General features: G+C 54.3%; 1 protein-coding gene across 5 annotated transcripts in view; it reads left to right on the forward strand.

Annotated features, from left to right (window-relative positions):
* The window catches only part of DNMT3A (DNA methyltransferase 3 alpha), an 88204-nt gene that overhangs the window by 25488 nt on the left and 35842 nt on the right, over positions 1-26874 (forward strand). For 4 of the 5 annotated variants that reach the window (XM_083733204.1, XM_083733206.1, XM_083733205.1 and 1 more), the window contains exons 4-7: positions 7921-8188; positions 17915-17961; positions 19086-19235; positions 22416-22448. In XM_083733204.1, the coding sequence (XP_083589330.1) occupies positions 7921-8188; positions 17915-17961; positions 19086-19235; positions 22416-22448 (498 nt within the window). The remainder of the gene's footprint in view (positions 1-7920; positions 8189-17914; positions 17962-19085; positions 19236-22415; positions 22449-26874) is intronic. The other variant, XM_083733208.1, reaches the window with a different exon arrangement.

The raw sequence follows: 26874 nt of genomic DNA on the forward strand, positions 1-26874 counted from the left end.
TTGTGGAGCTGCAACCTGATTCTTGGCTGCGTCCGCTGCCAGGGCAAGCGAGGAGCAGAGTTGGCCCCCGGCCACACGCCTGGGAAGGGCTGTTCCCCCAGCGCTGCTGCCTGCTTCCTGAAATTGGATCGGGCCCGGCAGTGCGAGGGGTCTGCCCGGGGCAGGCAGGCAGGCCAGGTTGCTTGGAGGGCTGCTGGATGGCGGCCAGGCTGCTGTCTCGCTGCCGCCAAAGCGGGGGCCCAGCAGCAGAATGGTTGCAGCTGCTTGGCTGAGTCCCCAAAATCCTCGTGGAGTTAAAGGGCCAGCTCTCTCTGCTGCGGATGATGCGTGGGGAGGGAGGGAGGCCAAGAGTGGGGTGTGCACGCTCAGCCCCCTCTGTGGAGCTGGCCTGCCCTGCCCCACATTCTTGTATAAAACAGCCAGACGCAGCCCGAGGTTGGGGCGTGTGCTTGTGGCTTTGTGCGTGTGGAATTTTATTTTACAGCCTTTATCAATGCCAAGGAGCTCAAGGTGGTTCCCCCTTCCTCGTTTTCTCTCCGTGCAACAACCTGTCTGTGAGGTAGGCTTGGAAGCAGCGGCTGGCCCATGAGCATCACAGAGTGCATTTGGAGCCTGGTCTCAAGCAGAGACATCACCTTGCCAACAAAGGTCCGTATAGTTCAAGCTCTGGTTTTCCCAGTAGTGATGTATGGAAGTGAGAGCTGGACCATCAAGAAGGCTGATCGCCAAAGAATGGATGCTTTTGAATTCTGCTGCTGGAGGAGACTCTGGAGAGTCCCATGGACTGCAAGAAGATCCAACCTCTCCATTCTGAAGGAAATCAGGCCTGAGTGCTCACTGGAAGGACAGATCCTGAAGCTGAGGCTCCAATGCTTTGGCCACCTCAGGAGAAGAGAAGACTCCCTGGAAAAGACCCTGATGTTGGGAAAGATGGAGGGCACAAGGAGAAGGGGACGATGGAGGACGAGATGGTGGGTCAGTGTTCTCGAAGCTGCCAGCATGAGTTTGACCAAACTGTGGGAGGCAGTAGAAGACAGGAGGGCCTGGCGTGCTCTGGTCCAGGGGGTCATGAAGAGTCGGACACGACTAAACAACAACAACTCTCCCAGGGACTAAACCCCTGCAAGAACCCAGAAACCCGCTTTGAATTATCAGGCAGCTGGAATCATTTCATCCAAAGGAGGTCCTGTGGAACTTATAGCCACAGGATTTTGTGGCAGCAGCCACTTAGAAAGGAAGAGATGGATACTTGAGCAGTAGCCATTAACCATGACAGCCAGTAGCTTAACTCTCATGGTTAGAGGCTGGGTGACAATCACATGGAAGGGATTAATGCAGCCTTGCATTTAAGTGGTCGCCAGGGGCGAGCAGAAGTGGCAGGCAGGCGACCACACGGAGCACCATGTAGGCGAGTGAGCGTCTGGACTGGCAAGGTTAGGTGGAGCACTCCATTCCTCCTGTGGCCCCTCCAGCATAGAAACCAAGCATGCTGCAGGGGGGACTGAATTCTCCTCCCCCTTCGCTAGCCCCCCACAAGCTGCTAGCATCTTGGAGCTCCTATAGAAGGCTGGGGATGAATATCGCTCTTGCCTCTTGGTTGGTAACACCTGCTTCCTCGTGCAGCACCTGTGGAACTCCCTCCCACAGGAGGCAGTGATAGCCACTAAGCTGGATGGCTTGAAAAGAGGACCAGTTCACGAAAGAAGATCTTGTGCTTGGATCCTGCTTCAGTTGTTCAGCCTCTGTGAGAACAGGATGCTGGACTAGAGGGGTCGCTGGTCGGATCCACCAGGCTCTCCTTAAGGGATGAGGATTTAAGGGAAATATCCCTGACGGGTCCAGTGACAGCTCTGGCGCTGTGGATTTTTCAAGGTCGCTGGAGAGATGAAGGACACCTGTTTCAGCTGCAGGAGCAGAGGGGGGCGGGGGGGGGGAGGCTGCCTGGGACTCAGCTTGCTTTTGGAATTACAGTGGTACCTCTGGATGCGAACGGGATCCGTTCTGGAGCCCCATTCGCATCCTGAAGGGAACGCAACCCGCTTCTGCGCAGGTCGCGATTCACCACTTCCACGCATGCGTGTGACGACATTTTGAGCGTCTGTGCATGTGCAAGCGGTGAAACCCAGAAGTAACATGCTCCGTTACTTCCAGGTCACTGCAGATCACAACCTGAAAATATACATCCCAAAGCATATTTAACCCAAGGTATGACTGTATTGGATGCGGGTGGCGCTGTGGGTTAAACCACAGAGCCTAGGACTTGCCAGTCAGAAGGCTGGCGGTTCGAATCCCCGTGACGGGGTGAGCTCCCGTTGCTCACTCCCAGCTCCTGCCAACCTAGCAGTTCGAAAGCACGTCAGAGTGCAAGTAGATAAATAGGTACAGCTCTGGCGGGAAGGTAAACGGCGTTTCCGTGCGCTGCTCTGGTTCGCCAGAAGCGGCTTAGTCCTGCTGGCCACATGACCCGGAAGCTGTACGCCGGCTCCCTCGGCCAATAAAGTGAGATGAGCGCTGCAACCCCAGAGTCGTCCGCGACTGGACCTAATGGTCAGGGGTCCCTTTACCTTTACCTTTACTATGACTGTATTAGCAGATTGTCTGGGGCTGGACCTAAAGCTCTCGATGTTGTGGGGTGGGGGAGCCACATCTGCTGGCGCAAGAGAAATGGAAGGCTTAGCGTACCCCATATGGGTACCACGGGGCCGGGTGGGTGGTCTCCAGAAATTTTACACATCACTTGGGAAGACAGGCAAACTAATGCCAGTATACTGGAAGAAGCAAAGATCACCAGTGTTGAAGCAATGATTCTTCAACATCAACTTCGTTGGGCTGGTCATGTTGTGCAGATGCCTGATGGTCGTCTTCCAAAGCAGCTACTTAAATATGGAAAGCGTAATGCTGGTGGTCAACAAAAGAGGTTTAAAGACTCTCTCAAGGCCAATCTAAAACTAAATGTAGTATAAACACCAACAACTGGGAAACACTGGCCTGCAAGCGCTCCAGTTGAAGAACAGCCTTGACCAAAAGTGTCATGGGCTTTGAAGACACTCGAACTCAGGATGCAAGGGAGAAACGTTCTAAGAGGAAGGAACACTTGGCAAATCCACACCATGATCAACTCCTGCCCAGAAACCAATGTCCCCACTGTGGAAGGACGTGTGGATCCAGAACTGGCCTCCACAGTCACTTATGGACTCATTGTTAAAACCGTGTTCATGGGAGGCAATCTTCCTCAGCTAGTGAGTGACTGCTGCCAAAGAATAAGAATGGTGTTGTGTGCTAAACTGCCCCTTAGATTGGGCTGTTGGGGGGTTGCTTTGAAGCCTCTTCTCCCCACCCATCCCTTCCCTACACAAGAACCATCTAGATCAGGCCAATGCCCCAAACAACAGGCAGAGGGCCTTCTTGGTGGTGGCACCCGCCCTGTGGAACTCCATCTCACCAGATGTTAAAAGGAACAACTACCAGACTTTTAGAAGACATCTGAAGGCAGCCCTGTTTAGGGGAGCTTTTAAGTTTGATGCATTACTGTATTTTAATATTTTGTTGGAAGCCACCCAGAGTGGCTGGGGAAGCCCAGACAGATGAGCAGGGTATAAATAAATTCTTCTTCTTCTTCTTCTTCTTCTTCTTCTTCTTCTTCTTCTTCTTCTTCTGTAGGAATCTAGATAGATGACCTCCTCTTCTTATGAATCAGGTTTCCTTGCCTGCTGTCTCCAACGACGTGTTGGTTCAGTGGCTGCTGGGGGGCAGATGGGATCCTGCTCTGCTGTGGTCTCCCTGCGTGACATCCCTGTCCCACTTCACTTCCCCACCTGTAAAATGGGAACAGGGTGGAGCTTCCTCAGTCGTGTGGCTGCGTTGGGGGCGGCAGTCTCTGTCAGGCTTTTTGCAGCACCAACCAGACCAGCAAACTCTGCCCCCCTCGCCCAAATGTGGGTCTCCCCTCAATTTCTGCTTCTGGTGAGAGGAGGGGGGAACCCCTGGCGCTCCCCCATGCAGAGAGCACTTTCTGAAATGGCGCCTCCGAGCTTCCTTGCCACAGATGCGAAGTTGCGCAGCCGCTGCAGCCTGCTCTGTGTTGCGCATGCTGAATTTGCAGGAGGCCCTGCGCATGGGTCACATCCCTCCTGGTGCTCAGCCTGCGCAAGGCAAGGAGGTCAGTTCCTGGGCAGAGCGGAAAGGGGAAGGAAGAGTTGTGGTCACAATTGCGTGATTTACAGCCGCGGAGGGTGATGACTATTCACCATCACAATATGGGAGAGTTGTGAACTTGCCTGTTGTGGGTCCCTTGTGTCAGTTTGAATTTCTCCCTGCTCTGCCCTTCCCCAGGTGTCCCTTGCGGAAGAGAGTGGGGCCGGCCCCACTTTGCCTGCCGCTCTGTGTGGGTGGGTCCAGGGTGCTATTTTGGGAGAGCCCGTCCTCGCGAGGACATGGGCCTCCAGGGAGCAGGAGGAAGCCCTTGTTCTCGCTGCCCCCCGGCCCAGTCCCTCCCTCTGCGCCACGTGCAGGAAAGCGAGTGGGTGGCTCCGTGGGGCGGGGTGACGGCTTCCGTGGGGCTGGGTCAGTTCAAAGGCCCGTCTGCTCCAACCAGATTCTTCTTCACTGCGTTATTCCTGGCGGTAGGATTTGGAGAGCTGCCTTTTTTAAAACCTGCCATTTCTGAATGGCTCTCTCTCTGATCCTTACGACAACTTTGCAAGGTAGGCCAGTGTTATCTGTGTTGTGCAGGCAGGACCGGGTTCACGGCTGATTGTGGGGTTTGGGGTCCTTTAACGGCTGGGCTGCATGTGCCCAGTTGATTCTGCGGTTGGCATTTGGGTGAAGGGCCTGACTCAGCCCTTGGACGGTTGTGACAGCCGACTCATTGAAAGCCAGCTTTCGGTTTGCTGGGTCATAAGATGGGCTGATCCTAGAATCCTAGAATTGAAAGGGACCCCGAGGGTCATCTAGTCCAACCCCCTTGCTGCAGGAATCTCTAGGGAAGCATCCCTGACAGATGACCGTGTTAAAAAATTTCCAACGTAGGAAAGTCCACCACCCTCAATAGTAGATTGTTGGCAGCTGCCTCACAAGGTGGCAAAATTCCCGTTGGGAGGACTAGTAACTGGGTCTGTTGCTATAGCAACTGTCCATGCCCCCCAATTCAGCCGGGAAGTCCGTTCTGTTGTGTTTGGGTCTGGCTACGTCTTAGATGGGGTGCTCATCCAGTGAGCAAGAATGAGGACAAGGCTCTGAGGTGGCGCCGCTGTTGACGCTCCCCCCCAATAAAAAAAGTCTGCTATGATACTCACCTACTTCTTGCCTCGTGTCGCCCTAGGAGAGTGGGAAGAGAGAGATGCTGCTGTTTTGTACCTCTGGATTAACTTGACCTCACCTGTGGGAGAATCGTGTGTGTGTGTGTGTGTGTGTGTGTGTGTGTGTGTTTAATACTCTGTGTATGCAATGACAATCTTGAGTCGCTGTTGGCAGGCAACCCCACTTTTGGGGTGCCCTGCTCCCTCAAACAGCCACTTTCCGCCAGATGCAGAGGGCAGGATCCTCCCCACCTTGCTTTTTGCCCTGGAAAGCTGCCTTTTGGCTGGGAAGGAAGGGGATGCAGGATGCTCACAGGAGAGGAGGGAATGCCTCCCTCTGTTGCCAAGGCAACCAGGCTGATGAGGATGGGGGTGATGCTCATGGTCCTTGCCTTCCCTTCCTGGTGGCCAGTGGAGCCTCCAGTGCAGCAACAGGAGGCTGGGAGCTGCCAACCTTGTTGCCTTGGCAACAGGCATCCCTTCTTCTCCCTCTTTTGTTTGCCCGATGTTGCCTTGTGGGCCACTCAGATTGGCTACCTGGCTCCGTGGAGGGGTTGCCTTCGTGGTGTGGCCCCTGATTGACTACAATCACGAGGGGGGGGGGAGAGGAAAAACTGGTACCTGGAATTAAAAAAAAAAACTGGTACCCAGAGTTGTGTGTCTGCCTGAGGAGCACAGGACCGCTGCAGTCCTTCCCCAAAAGCCACAATGGTGATGCTCTGCCTGCGTGACCAAAATCCCAGTTTCTGGAAGCCACAGGAGAGCAGAGTTTTGCTCGTGTGCTCGAATCCTGCTCACGGGTTTCCCCAAATGGGCATCTGCGAGAACAGGATGCTGGACTAGGTGGGCCTGATCCAGCAGACCCCCCCTTATGTTCTTAAAGAGGCTTCGGATGTCTGGCTACACTGCTCTGACCAGGGTCTCAGTGGTGGCAGCCTTGCCAGTCTTTGGGTCCCTCCTGGAAAGGCCATTTGAAGCATCCTTTGCCTGCCCTGCCCCCCGCAGAAGCCCATTTGGCGCCGGGGGGGGGGGGCAGAGGCTTTGGCCGCACCAAATGGCTTATTGCCTCGTAAGGTCAACCCGCCTGGAATCAAAGGGAAATGAATTTAAGAGCAGGAGGCATATGGCTGTGGGTGAAAAGAGGTGTCAAAGGGCCCCCCAAGGACATTGCCTGTTAACATCTTCCTTTCCTGTCTCACTTGGGTGCTAGTCCTGGGGGGGGGGCGCTGTGGGCCAGCCGAAGGGGTGCCCTGTCCCTTTCTCTGCCCCCTGTCCACATCTCTGCACTTGCAATGGAACCAGATTTATTTCTTCCTTCGCCAGTGAAGCAAGGCTTGCAACTGGTTTCTTCAAGGGAGTGCCAGCAGGGCTGCCCAGCAGCTTGTGGGGAGAGGGAGAAAAGGGGGGGCAGGAAAGAGTTTCAGAGGCAAATGAGCAGCAAAGAGGAGGAGGGAGATTTTTCTCACCTGAGCTCTGCTTCAGCCAAAAACCTGATTTAAAGAAGTCGGTTTGGGACAAGCGGCGTAACTTCTTTGCGCAAGGCAAGTGCGCTCTTCGTAACAACATCACGGAGGAGAGGACTCCTCGAGAGTTGCTGGCTGTGGGCTTCTGTCCTGAACCCACAGAGCTCTCCTCTCCCTCTCCATTCTACTCTCACAACAGCTCTGCAAGGAAGTTCGGCAGATGAGAAATGAGGACTGGCCCCAGATTGTCCAGTGAGCTTCCTGCTGGAGTCGGGATTCGAACCCTGCTCTCCCAGGCCCAGCCCCCCCCTCTGATGGTCACACCACACTGGGGGGGGGGTGAAGGACATCTCGTCCTGCATCCTCTTCCTGGCAGGTGCTTGTGGGAAACGAGTTTTGCAGATGGTTTTGTGCCTGTGTGTAGAAAAGCTCCCCAAACATCTTTGACCACCTTGGAAGGTGCTGGACTCACCTTCATTCAAATTTTTTAACCTGTCGTTATCTCTCCCGCAAATCTCTTGGCTGCATTTGTTTTAAGGTTAGGTAGAAAACGTCATAAAGGTTTGGAGAAGATGGAAAAACGTTTATTGAATATACGGGGGGGGGGATTTGCGCACACCTGAAAACGTTGGCAGCATTCAGATAAATTCAACTTTTCAAATAAGTTTTGATGGATGCAATAATGGAATACTGAATGGTTTCGTTTTTGTAAAATTTGCGGGGATTTGTGATACGCAAAATGATACGGAAAGAGAAGAAGGGAAGTCATATTTTGAGAATGTTTAAATGAGTATTTTAAAATGTAAAACGAAAAAGTTAACAAAAAAATCATGTGTGTGTGTGTGTGTGTGTGTGTGCATTTGTGTGTATGAAAACACCATACACCTGAAGTGCATTTTTCAAAAAAAGGAAATGTGAATTTTGAGAATTCTCACCTACAGCAACTTGCTACTTCTCTGGTTCCTGTTTGCCTGAAGTTGGCTCCCCCCCTCCCTCCCCCCCTCCCTCCCTCCCTCCCTCCCAGGCTGTCAGTCAAGGGTCATTCCTTCCGAGGGTCTTGGACAATGCCCCTCCCTGCCCCAGGACCCCTCCCTCGACCCGGAGGGTGCAAAGCGTCTCATGCCCTCTCCCCGCTTTTGTCTCGCCTTTTTCCCTTCCAGGTGGAGAGCGCAGAAGCCCCCAAAGACACAGCCTCAGCGCCCAAGTGCCCCCCACCTGCCCACAACACCAGCCCCGTGGAGCAAGTGCCCAATGGAGACGTGGGGACGGGCAGCCCCGAAAACAGCGGCAGCACCACCACCGACCTGAAGGGCCGGCAGCCCAGCGAGGACCAGGCCAGCAGCCTCCCGGAGGGCGAGGTGGGGGGGCGGGCCTTGGAGAACGGCCGCTGCACCCCAAAGGACAGCCCTGACCCCCCTGCCAGCGAAGGTGAGCTGGGGACGTGGGAAGGGTCTTCGGTTGGGGCTCTTGTCCCACTGCAAGCGGGGGGCAGGGGGTGACTAGTCAGTGCAGGGGGGAGGGCAGGCTCTGGGGGGGTGTGTGTGGAAATGAGGCTCATCCAAGGGGTCACTTACCTTTAAGGAACCTCACAGTTGCCCCCTTTCCACATTCAGCCCAAACATAACATTTCTTCCCAAAGGAAGCAGTGCTGCAACCTTGCAAACAAATTCCGTCTGTGGGCAGGGCTGATTGGCTAGCACCAGTGACATCTCCAATATCCCTTTTGCAATTATAACCCCACCTCCCCCAACATCCTTCACTGTAAGGCGCAGAGTGAACATGCATGTGCTTTAAGAAATCACTTTATAGTGGTGAGGCACCTAAGAGGGGCAGGCCTGATGCTGCAGATGGCATTTGATTCACTGGAGTGTGCATCTGTTTCTCGTTCGCGGAAGCTGGGTTTGCTCTGCTGCCCCTAAGGAGTCCCTTGAAGGCTGTGCCCGCTTTCCTTCTCAGCTGCTCAAGGAGGGTGGCCAGAATCATAGAATTGGAAGGGGACCCCAAAGGTCATCCCGCCCAACCCCCTGCAATGCAGGAATTCTGACTTGGGAGTTCATGTAGCTCTACCTTCACCAACCTGGTGCCCTGTTGGCCCCTGCCAGCTTGGCCGTGTAGCGAAAGCCACAGACCGAAAGATCTGGAGGGCACAAGGTTGGCAAAGGTTGCCTTCTTTATTCCCGCCTTGCAGGGGGTTGGTCTAGATGTCCCTCAGGTTCCCTTCCAACTCTGCAATTCTGTGATTGTACGATGTGTGCCTAGTTATGCCAGCGATGTGGGTGATGGACTAAGGGTCACCTGGGAAGCTGGTGAGATGATGCTCTTGCTTCTGGACTCCCGCAATGGGAAGGGCTATTGTGCAGAGACAGTGTGGTGTAGTGGTTAGCGTGTCTGACTAGGACCTGGGAGACACCAGGGTTCGAATCCTGGTGTGGCCTTGGGCCAGTCCCTGCCTCTCAGCCTGACCTCCCTCACAGGGTTGTTGTGAGGACTCAGTGAGAAGAGAAAGAACAAGGATCTTGAGCTCTCTGGAGAAAAAGGGGGGACCTGCATGGCGATAAGTAGAGTGGACTCCTCCCGCAACACACACTTCCTAAGCCCTTGAATTAGGGAGTCTCTCTGCCGTCTTCCAAAAAAGCTCTCTGTGCAGTCCACTAGGCTGCCCACGTCCATAGGCGGCCAGCCCCCCAATTTGGGAGGCTCCAGGATCCGGCCTGCAGGTGCCAGGGCCAGCCTGGCTGCTGGGTGGCTCTGCCCATTGGCTTGGGCGAGGGAGAGCAGCTGCCAGGGCAGCAACCGGCTCAGAAGCCCACAAAGCAGGGGGCCAAGTGGGGCTGTGGTTTGGATTGCCGGCCAGAAGAGCTGCTTTCAGAGGTGTGGACAATTTGTGTGTGTGTGCGTGAGAGAGAGAGAGAGAGAGAGAGAGAGAGAGAGAGCGCAAAGGAGGCAGAGGCAGCCCAAGGTGTTGGAGGGAGTGAAATGAGAGAGGGAAAGAAACAAGACGGCCGTGGAGGGCTACTGGCCAGGATGAGCTATTGTTCTGGCTCCACAGTCAAAAGCAGCCATGATTCTGAACCCCACTTGCTGGAAACCACAGGAGCCGGGAGTGATGCTCTTGTGGTCGGATCCCATGGTAAGAACAGGAGGCTGGACAAGGGGGGGGGGCATTGGCCTGATCCAGGAGCCAGTCTCTTGCAATGCTTCCATGCCTCCATGCCCACCACCTTGCCCTCCTGATTGAGGAGGCCTGGGCCGCACAGCGTCGGCACACCCTGCGATGGGCTTGTGCCGTGCGCCCATGCCCCGCGGCATGCTGGCATCACTTGTGGCTTGCATGCATGATGCGAGCCCGCCCCACGGCTGCCATGGAACTTTGAGGGGCCCAGTCTCTTCACTCATAATTTTCTGGGTGCCCCAGCTCCCTGGCCCCACCCTACTTGGCGTCCCTGTACACATTGGCGTCACCCAGCGGGGTGCTCCCTTGCGCAAGCACAGCCTGGAGAGTGGGGACGTTTTCCATGTGCAATTGCGTGGGATCAATTCCAATCTGTTACCTCCGAGGATGTGGACAGGCTGCTTGGACGAGTGAAGCCAACCACCTGTCTCCTTGATCCTTGCCCATCCTGGCTGATAAAAGCTAGCCGGGAAGGGCTGGGCGATGGGCTTCGTGGGGTGGTGAATGCTTCCCTCCGTGAGGGAGCCTTCCCAGACCCGCTGAAAGAGGCGATTCTTAAAAAACCATCTTTAGATGCGGCCACGATGGCCAATTATCGCCCAGTCTCAAACCTTCCATTCTTGGGCAAGGTGATTGAGCGAGTGGTTGCTGAACAACTCCAGGCACGCCTGGAAGAAGCGGACCATTTGGATCCCTTCCAGTCGGGATTCAGGCCTCATCATGGGACTGAAACTGCCTTGGTCGCACTGGTTGATGATCTCCGGCGGGCTAGGGACAAAGGTGAGAGCTGTTTCCTAGTTTTGCTGGATCTCTCAGCAGCGTTTGATACCATCGACCATAACATCCTTCTGGACCGTCTTGAGGGGCTGGGAGCTGGGGGCACTGTCCTACAGTGGTTCCGCTCCTTCCTCCTGGGCAGTGTTCAGAAAGTGGTGTTGGGGGGTGAGTGTTCAGACCCCTGGGCTCTCACTTGTGGGGTGCCTCAGGGTTCTGTCCTCTCCCCCATGCTTTTCAACATTTACATGCAGCCTCTGGGAGAGATCATCAGGAGGTTTGGGCTGGGTGTTCATCAGTATGCGGATGATACCCAGCTCTACCTCTCTTTTAAATCAGAACCAGTGAGGGCAGTGAAGGTCCTGTGTGAGTGTCTGGAGGCGGTTGGAGGATGGATGGCGGCTAACAGATTGAGGTTGAATCCTGACAAGACAGAAGTACTGTTTTGGGGGGACAGGAGGCGGGCAGGTGTGGAGGATTCCCTGGTCCTGAATGGGGTAACTGTGCCCCTGAAGGACCAGGTGCGCAGCCTGGGAGTCATTTTGGACTCACAGCTGTCCATGGAGGCGCAGGTCAGTTCTGTGTCCAGGGCAGCTGTCCACCAGCTCCATCTGGTACGCAGGATGAGACCCTCCCTGCCCACGCACTGTCTCGCCAGAGTGGTGCATGCTCTGGTTATCTCCTGCCTGGGCTACTGCAATGCGCTCTACGTGGGGCTACCTTTGAAGGTAACCCGGAAACTACAACTAATCCAGAATGCGGCAGCTAGACTGGTGACTGGGAGCGGCCGCCGAGACCATATAACACCGGTCTTGAAAGACCTACATTGGCTCCCAGTACGTTTCCGAGCACAATTCAAAGTGTTGGTGCTGACCTTGAAAGCCCTAAACGGCCTTGGGCCTGTATACACCTAAAGGAGCGTCTCCGCCCCCTTCATTCTGCCCGGACACTGAGGTCCAGCTCCGAGGGCCTTCTGGCGGTTCCCTCACTGCAAGAAGCAAAGCTACAGGGAACCAGGCAGAGGGCCTTCTCGGTAGTGGCCCCCACGCTGTGGAATGCCCTCCCACCAGATGTCAAGGAGAACAATAACTATCAGACTTTTAGAAGACATCTGAAGGCAGCCCTATTTAGGGAAGCTTTTAATGTTTGATGTATTAGAGGATTTTAAATTTTTTTTGGAAGCTGCCCAGAGTGGCTGGGGAAGCCCAGCCAGATGGGCGGGGTACAAATAAATTATTATTATTATTATTAATGTTTTACTGTGGTTTTATAATTTGTTGGAAGCTGCCCAGAGTGGCTGGGGCAACCTGCCAGATGGCTGGCATATTAATAATAATAATAATAATAATAATAATAATAATAATAATAATTTTTCCACCTGCCCCCTCCCTCCCAGGAAGGTCCCTGAAATACAAGGGAGCCCCCTGACCCCTTAGTGTGGGGCCTGTGCCCTATGGGTGAAATCTGCCCATTGCCCTCACCTGACAGTCTTTTGGGCTACCCAAAGTTCTGTCCTGAGGCAGGGGCAGCAGAACAGTGACGTGACGCCTCCTGAGGCAGGAGGCAGCAGGATCCTTTACAGGAGGGTCTATGCTCCCTCCTGCCTGCCCACCCCCTGCCCCCCAGTGGCTCCTGCCTGAGGAATTCCTCCTGCCCCAGAAATCCGGGGTGGGGGGGCTTTTTCCAGGGCGGTGGAGGAGAATGGCAGAGTCGTTCCACGTTCCCAGGCAGCTTAGGTTTCCTGCTGGCGGGGAGCCTGCGAGGGGAGGGGTCTTCCTCTGCCGCTGTGCCAGGATTGTTCCTTGGGAGGGGGTCTCCTCCCAGCCAAGGCTTGGCCAGATGGAAATTCTGGAAGCCAGGGACCCCCGGAGGAAGGAGGCGGCCGCCAGCAGCCCCGGAGTTGTTGCTGAGCTGGCCAGGGATTTATTGGGGGAGGGCAGGAGCAGAGAGGCTTTTGCCCCCTCCCCACCCTCCAGACTTGGGCATCCCAGGTCCAGATGATACTGGCTGGGGACAGGGCGGCAGCTTCCGAAAGGCTGTGCGTCCCCATCGAGGAGGAGGGGGCTGTTCACGGGGGGGGGGGGTGGCAAAACGCCAACATTTCCCAGATCTTTGGAGGGACCCAAAAGGGGGAAAGGAATAGTCTGTGTTTGGGGTGTGTCGCACAACAGATAAGACACGTAGATAGCATAAAACCCAAATTTTAACGAGCCACAAAGAGGGTGAACAGGCTCTTTCTCCAGCAAGTGGAGCAGCGGAAGAGAGCCCAGCAGGATCTGGCCCTCCCATGGGGCCCAATCCACCGGGACGTCCCCTAGCATGAACCGAGCCGCCCTCTTGTATGAGAACTTCTGTGCAGAGTGTTGAGGTGTTGCGGGCAGTGGCAGCTGCCCTGAATTTCTCCCTGCACATTGTGGGCAGAATCGCACCCGTTTGTGCATTTGGGATGGATGAAAGAAAGTCCTTATTCACAAAGCACATAGTTAGGGTTCCGTCCTCTCCCCCATGCTTTTCAACATCTACATACAGCCGCTGGGAGAGATCATCAGGGAGTTTGGGCGGGGTGTCCATCAATATGTGGATGATATAGCTCTACCTCTCTATTAAATCAGAACATCTGAAGGCAATGAAGGTCCTGTGTGAGTGTCTGGAGGCGGTTGGAGGATGGATGGCGGCTAACAGATTGAGGTTGAATCCTGACAAGACAGAAGTACTGTTTTGGGGGGACAGAAGGCGGGCAGGTGTGGAGGATTCCCTGGTCCTGAATGGGGTAACTGTGCCCCTGAAGGACCAGGTGCGCAGCCTGGGAGTCATTTTGGACTCACAGCTGTCCATGGAGGCGCAGGTCAGTTCTGTGTCCAGGGCAGCTGTCCACCAGCTCCATCTGGTACGCAGGATGAGACCCTCCCTGCCCACGCACTGTCTCGCCAGAGTGGTGCATGCTCTGGTTATCTCCCGCTTGGACTACTGCAATGCGCTCTATGTGGGGCTACCTTTGAAGGTGACCCGGAAACTACAACTAATCCAGAATGCAGCTGCCAGACTGGGGACTGGGAGCGGCCGCCAAGACCACATAACACTGGTCTTGAAAGACCTACGTTGGCTCCCAAGACGTTTCCGCACACAATTCAAAGTGTTGGTGCTGACCTTGAAAGCCCTAAACGGCCTCAAAGACCCAGTATACCTGAAGGAGCGTCTCCACCCCCATCATTCTACCTGGACACTGAGGTCCAGCTCCGAGGGCCTTCTGGCGGTTCCCTCACTGCGAGAAGCCAGGTTATAGGGAACCAGGCAGAGGGCCTTCTTAGGGGTGGCGCTGGCCGTGTAGAACACCCTCCCATCAGATGTCAAGGAAATAAACAACTACCTGACATTTAGAAGACATCAGGGAAGGTTTTAATTTGTGACACTTTAATGTATTTTTAATCTTTGTTGGAAGCCGCCCAGAGTGGCTGGGGAAGCCCAGCCAGATGGGCAGGGTACAAATAATAAATTATTATATTTAGATGGTGGAACTCCCTCCCACAAGAGGCTGTGAGGGCCACCAATGTGAAATGGACTTAAAAGAAGTTTGGAAAAATTCATGGAGGAGGAGGAGGAGGAGGAGATGGCTGTTGAGGCAGCAACACTTGTGAATTCTGGTTCTTGGAATCTGGCGGAGGGGAGAGTTTTGTTCTTGCGCTCAGATCCTGCTTGCACACTTTGGGGCATCTGGGGTGAGAACTGGAAGACTGGTGTGATCCAGCTGCTTCTAATGGAGCCTCCAGGCCCAGAGGCAGTCTCTCTGAACTCCTAGGTCCTTGTTGCTGCTGTGAGAACAGGACAGGCTCTTGCCCTGATTCACCGGGGTTGTTTTTGTGATCTTACGTTCTCATCGCTGCTGTCTCTCTGCCCCCACGCGACCGGTGCACTCGTCCTTCCTGACACCCCCCCCCACTGCCACCGCCTCGCAGAGGTGCTCTCTTCCGCTGCCCCCCGCCCACACCCAAATTTCAGGCTGGGTGCTATTTTTAAGCTGAGCTGCGGCCTCTGTTACCTGCGAGGAAGACGACACAGGAAGCTGGCGGCTCTCATGGAGGGAGGGGGGCGGAGAATGCAAAGGCTGAGCGAACGCTTGACCCCCTTCGGTTCCTCTTTGGCATATCCTGTCCCCTGCAGGCGTCAGGCACCCCCCCATGGCTTCCCGGGGGCTTCTCCCCATTCTTTGCCCCCCTCCACTGCTCTGGGGCTTCTCCCCACCCGCTTTGAGGAAGGGGCATCCTTGGCAGGTAGAGGGAGGTGAGTTTCCTGACCCCCCCCCCCTGTCTTGCTGGGTGACCTGGAAATGGGGTGCAGCTTAGAAGGGACAGAGAGAAGGGGGGGCCTGGCTGCCACCCCCACAAAATGTCAGAAGTCAGGCTCTGTGCGCAGAGAGGCTGGGGCAACCCAGTCAGGTGGGCAGGGTGCAAATAGTAAAATTATTTGTATTTCTGCATTGCAGGGGGTGGACTAGATGACTCTCAGGGTCCCTTCTACAATTCTGTGATATTGTTGTTGTTGTTGTTGTTGTTGTTATTATTACCTGTGCTGAGAGAGTGCTGGAACGCCCCTTGAATCACCTCTCTGAATTGTTCCACTGTCAGTTTCTGTTCCTGCAAGGCTTTGATTTCTCTTTTCATTTTTTACAGCATCATGCATCATACATAGTGCTCTCTTATTAACCCTCCCACACCCCCAAGGAACAGAAACTGACATGGGAGCAATTTAGAGAGGCCGTTCAAAGGGCAATTGACTTATTTATTTCATAAGAATCATACACCCCTCGATCGTAAAAAAACCCAACCCAACAATCCTCAAAGCACTTTACAAAGAGAATACAAAAATTATCAGTAAAAACAACTCTTTAAAGATAAAATCAGTAATAAACCGAAAGCAGATTGGAAAGTTGATGCCAGTTTTAAACACCTGGGTAGGCCTGTCTAAACAAGAATATCTTTAGCCGGTGCCAGAAAGAGTGTGGCAAAGACGCGAGCCTTATCTCCACAGGCAGGCAGTTCCACAGGGCAGCTGCTGCCACACTAAAATGTCGCTTTCTTACAAGTGTGGAACAGGTATTATGCAGTGCCAGTTCTGCAGATTGAAGTGCTTGATAGGATGATGATGATAATAATAATAATAATAATAATAATAATAATAATAATAATAATAATAAATTTTATTTATACCCTGCCCTCCCCGGCCAGAGATGGGCTCAGGGTGGCTAACACCAATAAAATCACAGTAAAAAACATGATGGGGGGGGGGGACAACTTAAAATACAGGTTAAATTGCAATTTAAAATGCAGCCTCATTTTAAAAGTAGCCGATAAATCAAGACCATAAGGGCAGGGAAACATAAGGGTCAGACGGAGTCAAAACCAAAGGCCAGGTGGAATAGCTTTTTATATATAAGATGTAAAGCGATATTGTTAAGAGGGGACACACATCTGGGACGCAAGAAGCCAGGCAGAACCTTCAAGGAGTTGCCTTTGCCAAGCAGAATGAGCCTGCCCGCTTATCCCTTGCCCCAGGGGTGCCAGCTTGGCAACTTGACCATGGATGCCTGGAGCCGTGCGTGCCATGCGGTGTGCGTGACCTTGGCACTGAGATTTGTGGGTGCCTGGGCCCTTCGTGGGCAGTTTTGTGGGTGCTCGGGCACCCAGGGCTCCAAGAAGTTGGCACCACTGCCTCTTCGCCCAAGCTGGTTTTTGGATGACAACTCCCATCAGCCCTTGCCAGCAGAGTTAGGCGGGGGGAAGGTTGGGGGGGCATGAGAGGGGGCCCCAAATTGTTTCTGCAGGCGATTAAAACAGCCTGCCATCTGTATGCACAGAAATGGAAAGGAGGCGAGGGAGGGATTTTGAGGTGAATGGTGAGATCGACGGCAAAAATAAGGGACCAGAATGAAGGAAAGTCGATGGAAGAATTGAAATGCCTGCCGGACTATTTTAAAAAGTGCTCTAGCCAAATGAAATCGTGGGCAGGTCTTGAAGTATAAGCAATGAAAGTATAGGAAGAACATCAAACAACTTTGGGAAACAATATATAATGAAATGAAAAAATGTTCAGATATTCATTTAGGAAAACTTTTGAAGGCAGGTGGGGCCCTGCCTGCCTTCCCGGGAGAGCGGAGAAACGCAGCGCTGCCGCCTGCCAGCATTTTAAGATCGCCCCGGACAGCGGAGAAGTCTCCGCTGTCCCGGGAAGGCAGGCGGGGGGGGAGCAAAGACTTTCGCCCCCCGCCGGCTTTCAGAAGAGGTCGGGGGACAGACTGTCCCCGGACCTGGTCTGAAGGCGGTTTCCATAGGAACGCATTTATTGATTTTCAATGCATTCCTATGGGAAACCGTGCTTTGCAAGACGAAAAACTCGCAAGACGAAAAGACTTGCGGAACGAATTAATTTAGTCTTGCGAGGCACCACTGTACAATATATCCAAAACAATGGGAGAAATCGGAAGGATCTCAAATGAGAAGATAGACAAGGACTGGAAGGTGTTTAAAGGATACTTGCAAAATCATATTGAAGAATCAGAACTCCTATTAGAATAAACAAGTTCCGTTGTAAATACTGAAATGCTAAATAAGATGGATAACAATGTGTAACAGAAAAAAAAGTAGAAAAGTTGGTTTAAAAGTGTGTGAAAGAAAGTAATAGAAGTGGAAAGAAACTGCAATTGAGTAGATTGGAAGTCCAAAGGACTTGTGGGATTGAGTGGGGGTATGTAGGAATATTTTTAAGGACTTTATGAAATGTGTGTTTGTTTGTATATTTGTAATATGTATGCTTTAATGTTGAATTATTTTAATAATAAAATTTATTTAATTAAAAAAGGATAGGAAGAAGAAAGCAAATAAAGAAATATTAGAATAAGTATTGAATACAAGGCAGCAGGAAATTGTTTTTTTGGGGGGAACATTGCGAATGTTAAGATGGGAAGTCGAATTGTTAGGAGAAGTGTATGAACTGGATTTTGTGCGAAGTTTTTAAATCCAGTAACAATTTAAATGTGTGAAACGAGAGAGGAGGACCCTGGCCATGAGGGGGGGCGCCACCAGACCCAGCACGGGCACAACACCCTCCTTTGTGTGGGGGCACTTGCCCCCCACCAAAGGGCCCGCATGGCCCAGACGTCTCCCCCTGGCCCTTCGGGGATCCTGGCGCTCAGTCTGTTCTCTCTCTCTTTCCAGGCAAAGAAGAGAAGGAGGAAAACCACTACAACTCCCTGAAAATGGAGGCAAGTATTTTCTGCACAGCTGGGCCCGTTTTTTTGGGGGTGGGGAAGCAGCTTCCATGACCCCCAAGCTGGAGCATTGCTTGCTTAGAGGGCGAGTCCTGCTGCACTCTCCCAGGGACTCTTGGATTAAAGCCCCATCAGAGCCAATGGGTGGGGACTAAGGGGGCTGCCCAATTCCTGCCCCCCACTCCTGATGTAGAGCATATACTCTTTAGCCGAAAATGGCTCATAGAAAGACCAGGAATACAACAGTCCCAGTCTGAAACGTGTGACACACAAGGAAAAACGGGATGAGGAGGGCAGAGGAAAACAGCAGGCTCAGGCTCCTGTTCTTAAAGCGGCAGGTCTGATCTTGACTGCTGGGGGTGGGAAATGGTTCACGGAGGACATATTTTTATTTCCCCCCTTCCAACAGAGCCCTATAAATTCAAAATTTTACCAGTCTAAGCAATGCACTTTACTACACATAATTTTTATCATCATTAATAATTGTTAGTACTTTTTGTATATACATTTCGACACAACTTTTTGAATGTATTCAGAAACATTTGTCTGAGTCTTGTTGTTTTATTTTTATTTTTAACGTAATTGTTGCAAGTATTGGGGTCCAGTGTAAACCGAGAAATATCTCGGTGCTGAACCGTGTGAAACCCGCCCTGTGGGACACCCTCCCACCAGATATCAAAGAGAACAACAACTACTATTACTACTACTACTACTACTACTATTATTATTATTATTATTATTATTGAAGAAACGGAATGAAAACGGCCTTGTCCCCCCAAAATAAAAGCAATGCTTTTATGAAGGCCACCTTTTGGAAATAAGTTCTTGTTATTAAATATACTAAGAAAAAAGCACTGTAAGTTTCAGTAGTGGGAGTGGTCCCTCCTCGCAAATCAATAGTCAGTCGTAACAAAAACTAATCCATTCAAAAGTATTGGCTATTGATTTGCGAGGAGGGACCACTCCCACTATTGAAACTTGCCTTGGCCAGAGTTCTTGGTGTGCTTTTTTCCCGGAAATGGCAGGAGGGCAGAGCGGGTCTGGCGCTCGGGGCATCGGCTGAGATGGGAATCCGGCCCGATCCGGCGATCCCTTCTGACTCTCCTCTCCCCACGCAGGGATCCCGCGGCCGCCTGCGAGGAGGAGGCCTGGGCTGCGAGTCGAGCCTTCGCCCCCGGCCGATGCCGCGCTTGACCTTCCAGGCGGGCGACCCCTACTACATCAGCAAGAGGAAGCGGGACGAGTGGCTGGCGCGCTGGAAGCGGGAGGTGAGCCTGGGCGCCCCGGGTCCCGGGGTGGAGGCGTCCTGGGTGGGGCCCCCTTCTGCCCCCCTCCCCACGGGCCCTCAGCTCTCCCTGGGTTCCCCTCTTGGCCCCTCCAGGGTGGTCAGTGTGAATTCTGCCACTTCGGCTTCTCAATGTCCAGGCACAAATAAGGTGGACCAAGTCTGCCCCCACGCCCAATATTTCTCAGGGGTCTCAAGATGGGCTCTGGGTGTTGGTTGGCCTTGGGCTGGTTCTGGGGTTTTCCGAGATGCTATTGGGGGGGTTATGCTTTCCAGGTGATGTCTTGCTCTGTCAGCCCCCCTTCGGGCAGCACAGGAAGATGCCTCATTCAGGTCATTGGTCCATCTTGATCAGTATTGTCTGCACTGACTGGCAGCTCTCCTGGAGTCTCTCCCAGCCCTGCCTGGAGATGCTGCCAGCGGGGCTTGACCTTCTTGCAGGACAGGTGTTTTCTACCACTGAACTACGGCTCTTTCCCATAGCGCTTTCTGCCCCAGAGATGGGAGAGGGAGACTTTGCCAGAGCAAACCATCCCTCTTGCCTGCACAGCGGACATCTAGGGGTCCACGGGGGAGCCATCCCCAAATTACAGTTCTGACAATCATCTAGTCCAACCCCATGCATTTCAGGGGGTTGGACTAGATGACCGCAGGGGCTCTTTTCCTACTCTACGATTCTGTGATCCAATTGTGCTTTGGGGAGGGGGGAAGAAGCCACGCTGCGCCTGCCCCAGAGAAGGTTGGGGCCTTGGCGGGGCTCTGCCTCTTGGTCCTGCCCTGGGCCAAGGCGGTGGTGCATTGGAGGCCATGCAAGGCAGGAGTGAGTAGTGGTTGGAGCGGCTGCTTTGGGGTGGCAGCGGGAAAGGGTGGCTGCCAGCAGAGCAGGGGTGGCTGTCCTGCTGGCTGCTTGGTGGGGGTCACTGAGAGGGGGGTCCCGTGTGTGTGCAGTGGACGGTGGGGGTGGGGGGGTCATGAGTGCCAGCCTAGGCTGCCCCAGAGGCGTTGCTGGGTCTCTCTAGCACTCCCCTTCCCCTCCTAGCCCAGAATGGGCTGTCCCATTGTGCAGGATTCTAGAGTTGGAAGGGACCCCAAAGGTCCTGTAGTCTAACCCCCTGCAATGTCGCTTTGCTGCTTGGGGAAATGTGGGGAGCGGGTCTTCTATTTCCTAGCACACCCCCTGACCCCTTGTGTTCTCATTCCAAGGAGAAATAGCCAATATCTCTTGGCTCCCCAAATCCCTTTTCTGCCTTCTTCCCACACTTGAGGGTCTTTCGTAGCCCTGAGGAGAGACTGGAGGGCACGGCTGCGAGAATTGGAGGGTCTCTGCTCTCCCTCTGTGTGTCTAGGGCAAGAGGGGGGCTGGTCGCATGCCTGGGGGGAAGCTGGATGCAGGGGGGGGAGAGGAACTTGGCATCCTGGCTAGCTCAGCTTCCGCTGTTTAAAGAATCAACTTTCTAGTCCTCAAGAGAGTCAGGAGTGGCTTGAAAATGTAGAGGAAGTCTTGGGGATGAAGCAGCTTCTGACAAGGTTGGGGGGGGGTCAGAGCCTTCCCTCTAATTAGCAGGATATAATTATGCAAATCATATGTAAGTCTTCATACTTTTACATAGCTTGCAGCATTCGGTTTTGCTTGGCATGTATCTTTTTTTTTAATGTGTGGTTATCTACTTATTGATTTCATTTCCTAATATTTCCCCCACCCCTCCTTCACCCGTCTGCTTTCTGAGGTAGCCGCTTACTCAGCCAGGCATTGAAGTGTCTCACAATTCCCCCCCCCCCCAAAAAAAACAAAAACTACGCTCAATCTTCTATGGGAATCTTGGGCCTGAGAGATCTGGGCGATTTTGGTCAGGCCGTCATAGCCTCCAGTGGCAGTGAGTTCCACCATTTAGCCATGTGCTTGGCAAAGTGCACCTGGACCACCCTCCCCTCTTGGTCCCCCTTGTTGGCATCACCCCCCCCATATCTTCTGCCTTCCACATGTTCGGGTCCAGCTGCCTGTAGGTCTGCCATGAACCTACAGAGCCCCCCTGGTTTTCCTTCCCTCGTCCCATGACTTTGCCCGCTCCTGGGCGCATCTGCCTGGGTGCGCTCACATGCTGCCCATCAAACGGTCTGGCGTTCAGGAAGGGCGCACGTCCACCGTGGGCACGGGTTCATGAGATGTGAGGCTGTGCGCTTGCAAAAATGCATCGCTGCAGATGTTCTGCAGATGCTTTGAACTGTGCAGAGACCAGGAAGGGCCCTGGCGGTGTTTGCGGGGGGGCGGGCACAGGGTTCAGGCGATGATGGGCTGCACTGGGACTCCCACACCCTCTTTTCCTTCCGGATCATTGTGGCCACTTATGTTTGTGTAACTTCCTGGCATTCCTAGAATCATAGAACTGGCAGGGACCCACAACTCTTGGTTCAAATAATAATAATTAGGGAGTTAGAGAGGTGGCTTTTATCGTTAAGTCTTTGCAGCATCTCTGTGACCTAGTGGCACCCTCCTTCCCAGCATGCTTTGCTGTGCCCTGGTACCCGGGTCTGGCTGCAAAGCATTATGGGTTGGCATCCTTGAGACTGGCGCAGCGTAGGACGTCCTGAGCAAGGAGGGGGACTGGGGCAGGAGGTGCTCCAATACTGAATATTTGTATACCAATTCCCTATTATTATTATTATTATTATTATTATTATTATTATTATTATTATCTCCCCCCCCCCGCATTTATTATGGTTCATGCCAATAAAAATATACAGCCACGGAAAGAAGAAGTTAGAAACAGACGTCAAGTAGCCGTTGGGCAAGGATGGCGCTCTTAATTCCCTGCTTAAGTCAAGAGGGAACCGAAAAGTTTCCAGTAGGTGTGGAAAAAGCTGGCGCAGAAGGCGCTTGCTGTGTCTCCAGTGGTAGGGAGTTCCGCAGGACTAAAGGCTTGGCTTCTCAGGGAACAACCCACGGCGCTCCTGCAAGTGGTCTCAGGCTGGCATTGGGCAAAAGGGCGAGGACCTCAGTCGCTCAGGCTTTGCTCCTGCCTTAGGTGAACTGGCACCTGCCGAGCTGTGCCCCCCTCTGTGTGCCCCCCTCCTGTGCCTGCCTGTGGGGCAGCGGCAGTCGCGTCCTCTTGCTGTGGCTCTTGTGTGTGCTAACTCCCTCCTCTCCTTTACCTTTCTCCCACAGACTGATAACCCAGCGGCAGCTCAGCTCGACAAGGTTCGTGGCCCACCTTTGGGGTTTTGCGGGGAGGGGGGCGGCTTGTCTCATGTGGACCCCGTGCCGGGGCTTGTGGGTTGCCAGGGGGGCTGTGGGTGTGCCCACGCCCTCCCCCTGCGTCTGCCCACTGCCAGGGAGCGCCCCTTCCTCCTCACGCACAGGCGCCCACTGTGCTCCTCCTGCAGGGCACGGTTTGGGAAAGATGGGGGCAAGGGTGGGGGCACCCTTTCGCTGCTGGCCCCTAACCCCCCCCCCACAATCTCCTCTCTCTCCTCCTCCTCCTCGCACGCCCAGAACCTCTTTTGCCCCAGAGCTATGTCACCATTGCCCACGGGCACCAGGCTGGCACCTTGGACCTGATTGTAGGCACCCACCGTCCCACCGCCAGGCAAGCCACCCTCTGGGGGTTGGGGTGCTTTGTAAAAATTATTATTATTATTTGTTGAATCTGTGAGTCACTTTATCGGGCCCAGGGCGAGCCGGGGGGGGGGGGGGGAATTGCGGGGGAACCCGTCCCTGCCCTGGGGAGAAGGAAATGGGGGTCTGAAAGGAGTGGAAATCCTGCGTCAAGATAACCCGACTCATTTCTCCAGACAAGAGCTGAGAGGGCACTGAGGGGAGGCCTAGTGGGTAGAGCATCCGTCTGGCACCCCGATTCGGTCCTCAGTGGCCGCATCTGCAGGTGGAATATATTCTTGCCTGGAACCCTCTGCCCAGTCAGTCGGGACAGTGCCAAATCCTTAAACCCTGGAATTGTAGGGTTGGGTGGGACCTGAGGGTCATAAAGTCCAACCCCCGTAACACGGGAATCTCAACTCGGTGGATCCGTCCTCCCAGCATAAGGCAGCCTGCCACATAGCTGGAAATCTTAGCCAGCAGTTGGATCTACCGTTCCGTGATCTTACCCAGCCCTGCCCACTCCATTCCAGAGATGCCACCTGGGCTAGACCCTGCCTTATTTCCCTCCTGTTAGCTGCCTGCCAGAGCTGGCAGGCTGGAACAGGTGAGTTGGGGCGATCACAGAACTGCAGAGCCGGAGGGGAACCCAAAGGCCACGCAGCCCAACCTCCTGCAATGTGGGAATCGCAGCCAAAATCAGCTGAATCAACGGCCGCTCCTTTTGCCCCTTCCCACCCCACGGAATCAGTGGGGCTGTGTGGGGCTCAGGATCCTGCTGCAGACCTCTCCCCGCCCTGTTTCCCAATGCAAGGCTTCCTTCCTGGAGTTTCTCCCCCTTCCAAATATGTTCTGTGGATGAGCTGAAAGCGAGAGAGAAAAGGGACTTTTCAGAGAGAAAATAAACCATTGAATGCTTGGCTGCCAAACTCCCAAGACGAATACGCTGCGTTCCTGCAATGAGAGTTGCGGGGAGATTTTTGGCACTGCTGTTTCCTGACCCTTCTGTCATCCCGTGGATTTTCAAGTCGGGCTGGTTGGTGACTCGCACCCGGCACCCTTCCTGGCCCGGGGGGGGGGGCAGGTGGTGCAAGCAGAAGAGGTCTGCTGCTGCTGACCAGGACCTTTGCTCCTGTTCACAGAATCCTAGTAGAGTTGGAAGGGACACCCCAGGGTCATCTAGACCAACCCCCTGCTGGCAGGAAGCACAGCTCCTTGTGATGCCGCTGGGTGCAGGGAGAGGGGGAGGGCACCCTTGGGAGGAGCCTGGGGACCTCTTTTTGCACCCAGGGGTGCCTCAAAGGCTGTTGATAGGGGGAGGCCCAGGGAGGGGCAGAGGTCAGCCAGGGCAGGGCGAGGGGAGGGGGGTGAGGGGGCTGCGCAGCTCTGCAGGGGGAGGCCCTTTGGGATAGTCCCGGGGGGGGGGGCACACCTGTTGAGGGCAGGCCAGGGCTGGAGAAACATCTAGCAAAATACCCACTTGCTTCAATGGGCATCAAGGGGGCACCCAAGAGATTTGCCATGGCAGCAAAACCAGGTTCTACAAAAAAGGCTCCCAGAATTAGTGGGGGGAAATCCCATACATACATACATACATACATACACATACACACACACTAATAATAATAATAAAATAACAAAATCTCTAATAATAGAGATGAAGGAGATGTGGTTTATTCTTGTTTACATTTTGAACTAGATCTATAGAATCAGCCCTGAGAGTCTAGTCCAGCCCCCACAAGGCAGGGACCTTGGCCACATCCTCCTTCCAGGGGGGCTCTCAAATCTTCCGAGTGCTCTGGTCTTAACCCTAGTTTTGGATGGGCAAAGGGGGGGGGGGAGAGCAGAGTTTGAGGTGGGAGATGGGAGATGGGGCCAAGAAGGGCTGGGGCAGCTGGTATCTCACGGGGCAAGGGCATGGACGCCCCCCCCAGAAAAAGGGGTCTCGTGCAGCGCTGGGGCAGGAGGTGGTGCCCTGCAGTGATCTTGCAGTGCCAGGTGTTTCATCAGGGAGGGGCCCGGCTTGTGAGAGGATCTCTTAGGTTAGGGGTGCTTGTGCCACCACTGGGGGGCTCTCCTGCCCCAACAGAAAATAGCCGCCATCTTCTCCTGGGGTTTTACCTCCACAGGAGGCCCTTAAGGGAAGACTGGGTGGCTGTCTGGCAGGGATTCTTTAGCTGGCAGCGGGTTGGGCTGGATGACCTTTGGGGGGTCCCTTCCAACTCTACAATTCTAGGCTTCCAGGTGGGCTAAGCTCTCCAGGAAAATCAGGCCGTGTCCCTCCCAGCCCTGCCTGCGCTCTGCACCTGCGACCCTCTGCATGCAAGCCCCTGCTCTGCGGCCATTCCTGAAGTGCTGTGCAAAAAGGGGGGAGCCTCAGCTGCAAACACCCCCCTCCTCTGGTCTGCTTTCGCCGCCTCTACAAAGGATCTGAGGGGTCAGCTTGCGCCCGCACACTGCAGCAAAATGGCGGAAGCAGAGACCCCCTCCCCATGGCAGGGCTGCCGCAGAGCGCCCACGGTGCCCCCGCTGCCACCCACCCGTGCCCCCCCCGGGCATGCAGTTGCACACAGCAGCCGCCCTGCCCTCCTCCTCCTCCCTCCCCGAATCTCCTCCGTGTCCCTGCTCTTCGCGCTGCCTCACCGCTGGGTCTCCCTAGCAACAGGTCCCCTCCTGCTCGGCCCTGCTCTATTTATAGCCTGGCAGCCCTGGCTGCTGGCATGGCGGCAGGAAGAAGGAGCCAGAGCGGCAGGCACCTCCCGCATCCAGATAACACGGGGCCTGCGTGGCTCAGGCGCATCCTCTCACGAGGCAGCGGTGCCCAAGGGGCGGAGTAGGGGACCCCTTAGCCTCACCCAGCCCCAGAGGCAGGGCTCTAGGGGTGAGGGAGGGCAGGGAGCAGCCAGTGGGGGAGAAAGGAGGAGCGTGCAGGGGGGCGACAGGCACTCCCCTGCACGGCTGCTCCTCTGCCGGTGAAAAGGACAGGCCAGCAGGTATCACAAAATGGCAGAGTTGGAAGGGACACCCAGAGTCACCTAGTCTGACCCCCTGCCACGCAGGAATTGCAGCTGAAGAATTGCGGCTTGGCCAGGCCTGGTTCTTCATCCACCTTGCCCAGGTCTCTCTCCTGCATGGCAGGCGGTCCCTTTCCCCATCCCTTTAGAGTCTTCTGGGGCCTGCAGGTGCTCTAACCACTGGGGCGCATGGCCCTTCTGATCTCCCCCACCATTGCGCATGGGCTTTCCTTCAGAAGGCTTGGGAGGGCACACATGGAAAAGGCTGCCCTGTTTGTGCCCCCGGCGTTAAAAGGAGGCTCTGTTCAACCGAGAGCAGCACAGATTGGACAGCGGCAGGGATAGCAAGGAGTTAATGTACAGAGGTCTGTATTGGTGACTGGGGGGGGGGTCACTCTGCTTTGGTCTGCAGGCCAGAGGTGCTTTGCTACTTCCTGGCATGTAGAGAGCTGGCATGTGTGGCGAAAGCGGCCTTCCCCTGACTTGCTAGATTTCAGTGTGCAGGGAGATACGAGACGGAGGAGCATTTGAACCCAGGACAGCTGGGTTCTGAAGTGGCAGAGGACAGGAGAAGTCATGGCATGTGCTGTTTCTCCTGCTCTCGTCTATCGCTGGACGTTGGTTAAATGACCAATGAGGCCCTGGATGGAGCAGGAATTCCTTGCAAGTCGGAAGTGAGAGGCTGGTCAGCATTCTGGGCTGGTCTCTCTGGGCTTGAGGGACGGCCAGTGGCGTCTCTGGAGGGTCTGGGGATTTGGGGGTCTTGCCCTGCAGCAAGTCTCCTGCCATGTGATATTTGGGGGGGGGCACAAAATGCGCTGGAATGGGAAAGGCAGAAGTACCCCTTCCTTCCTTCAAAAGAGACACAAAACTTTGCATTCCTGAGTGTGCTAAAAATCCAGATGCATTTTAAAATCACAGTTCTTTTTTTGGGGGGGCGCAGGAAGGGACAGGACTAGTTGCAGTGTTTCTCAGGTGGGCGGGAGGCCTCTGTAGAGGCAGCGGTGGCTGTTCAG

Source organism: Podarcis gaigeae (assembly GCF_964106915.1).
Source record: "Podarcis gaigeae genome assembly, chromosome: 3".
In the NCBI taxonomy this organism is placed as follows: Eukaryota; Metazoa; Chordata; class Lepidosauria; order Squamata; family Lacertidae; genus Podarcis; species Podarcis gaigeae.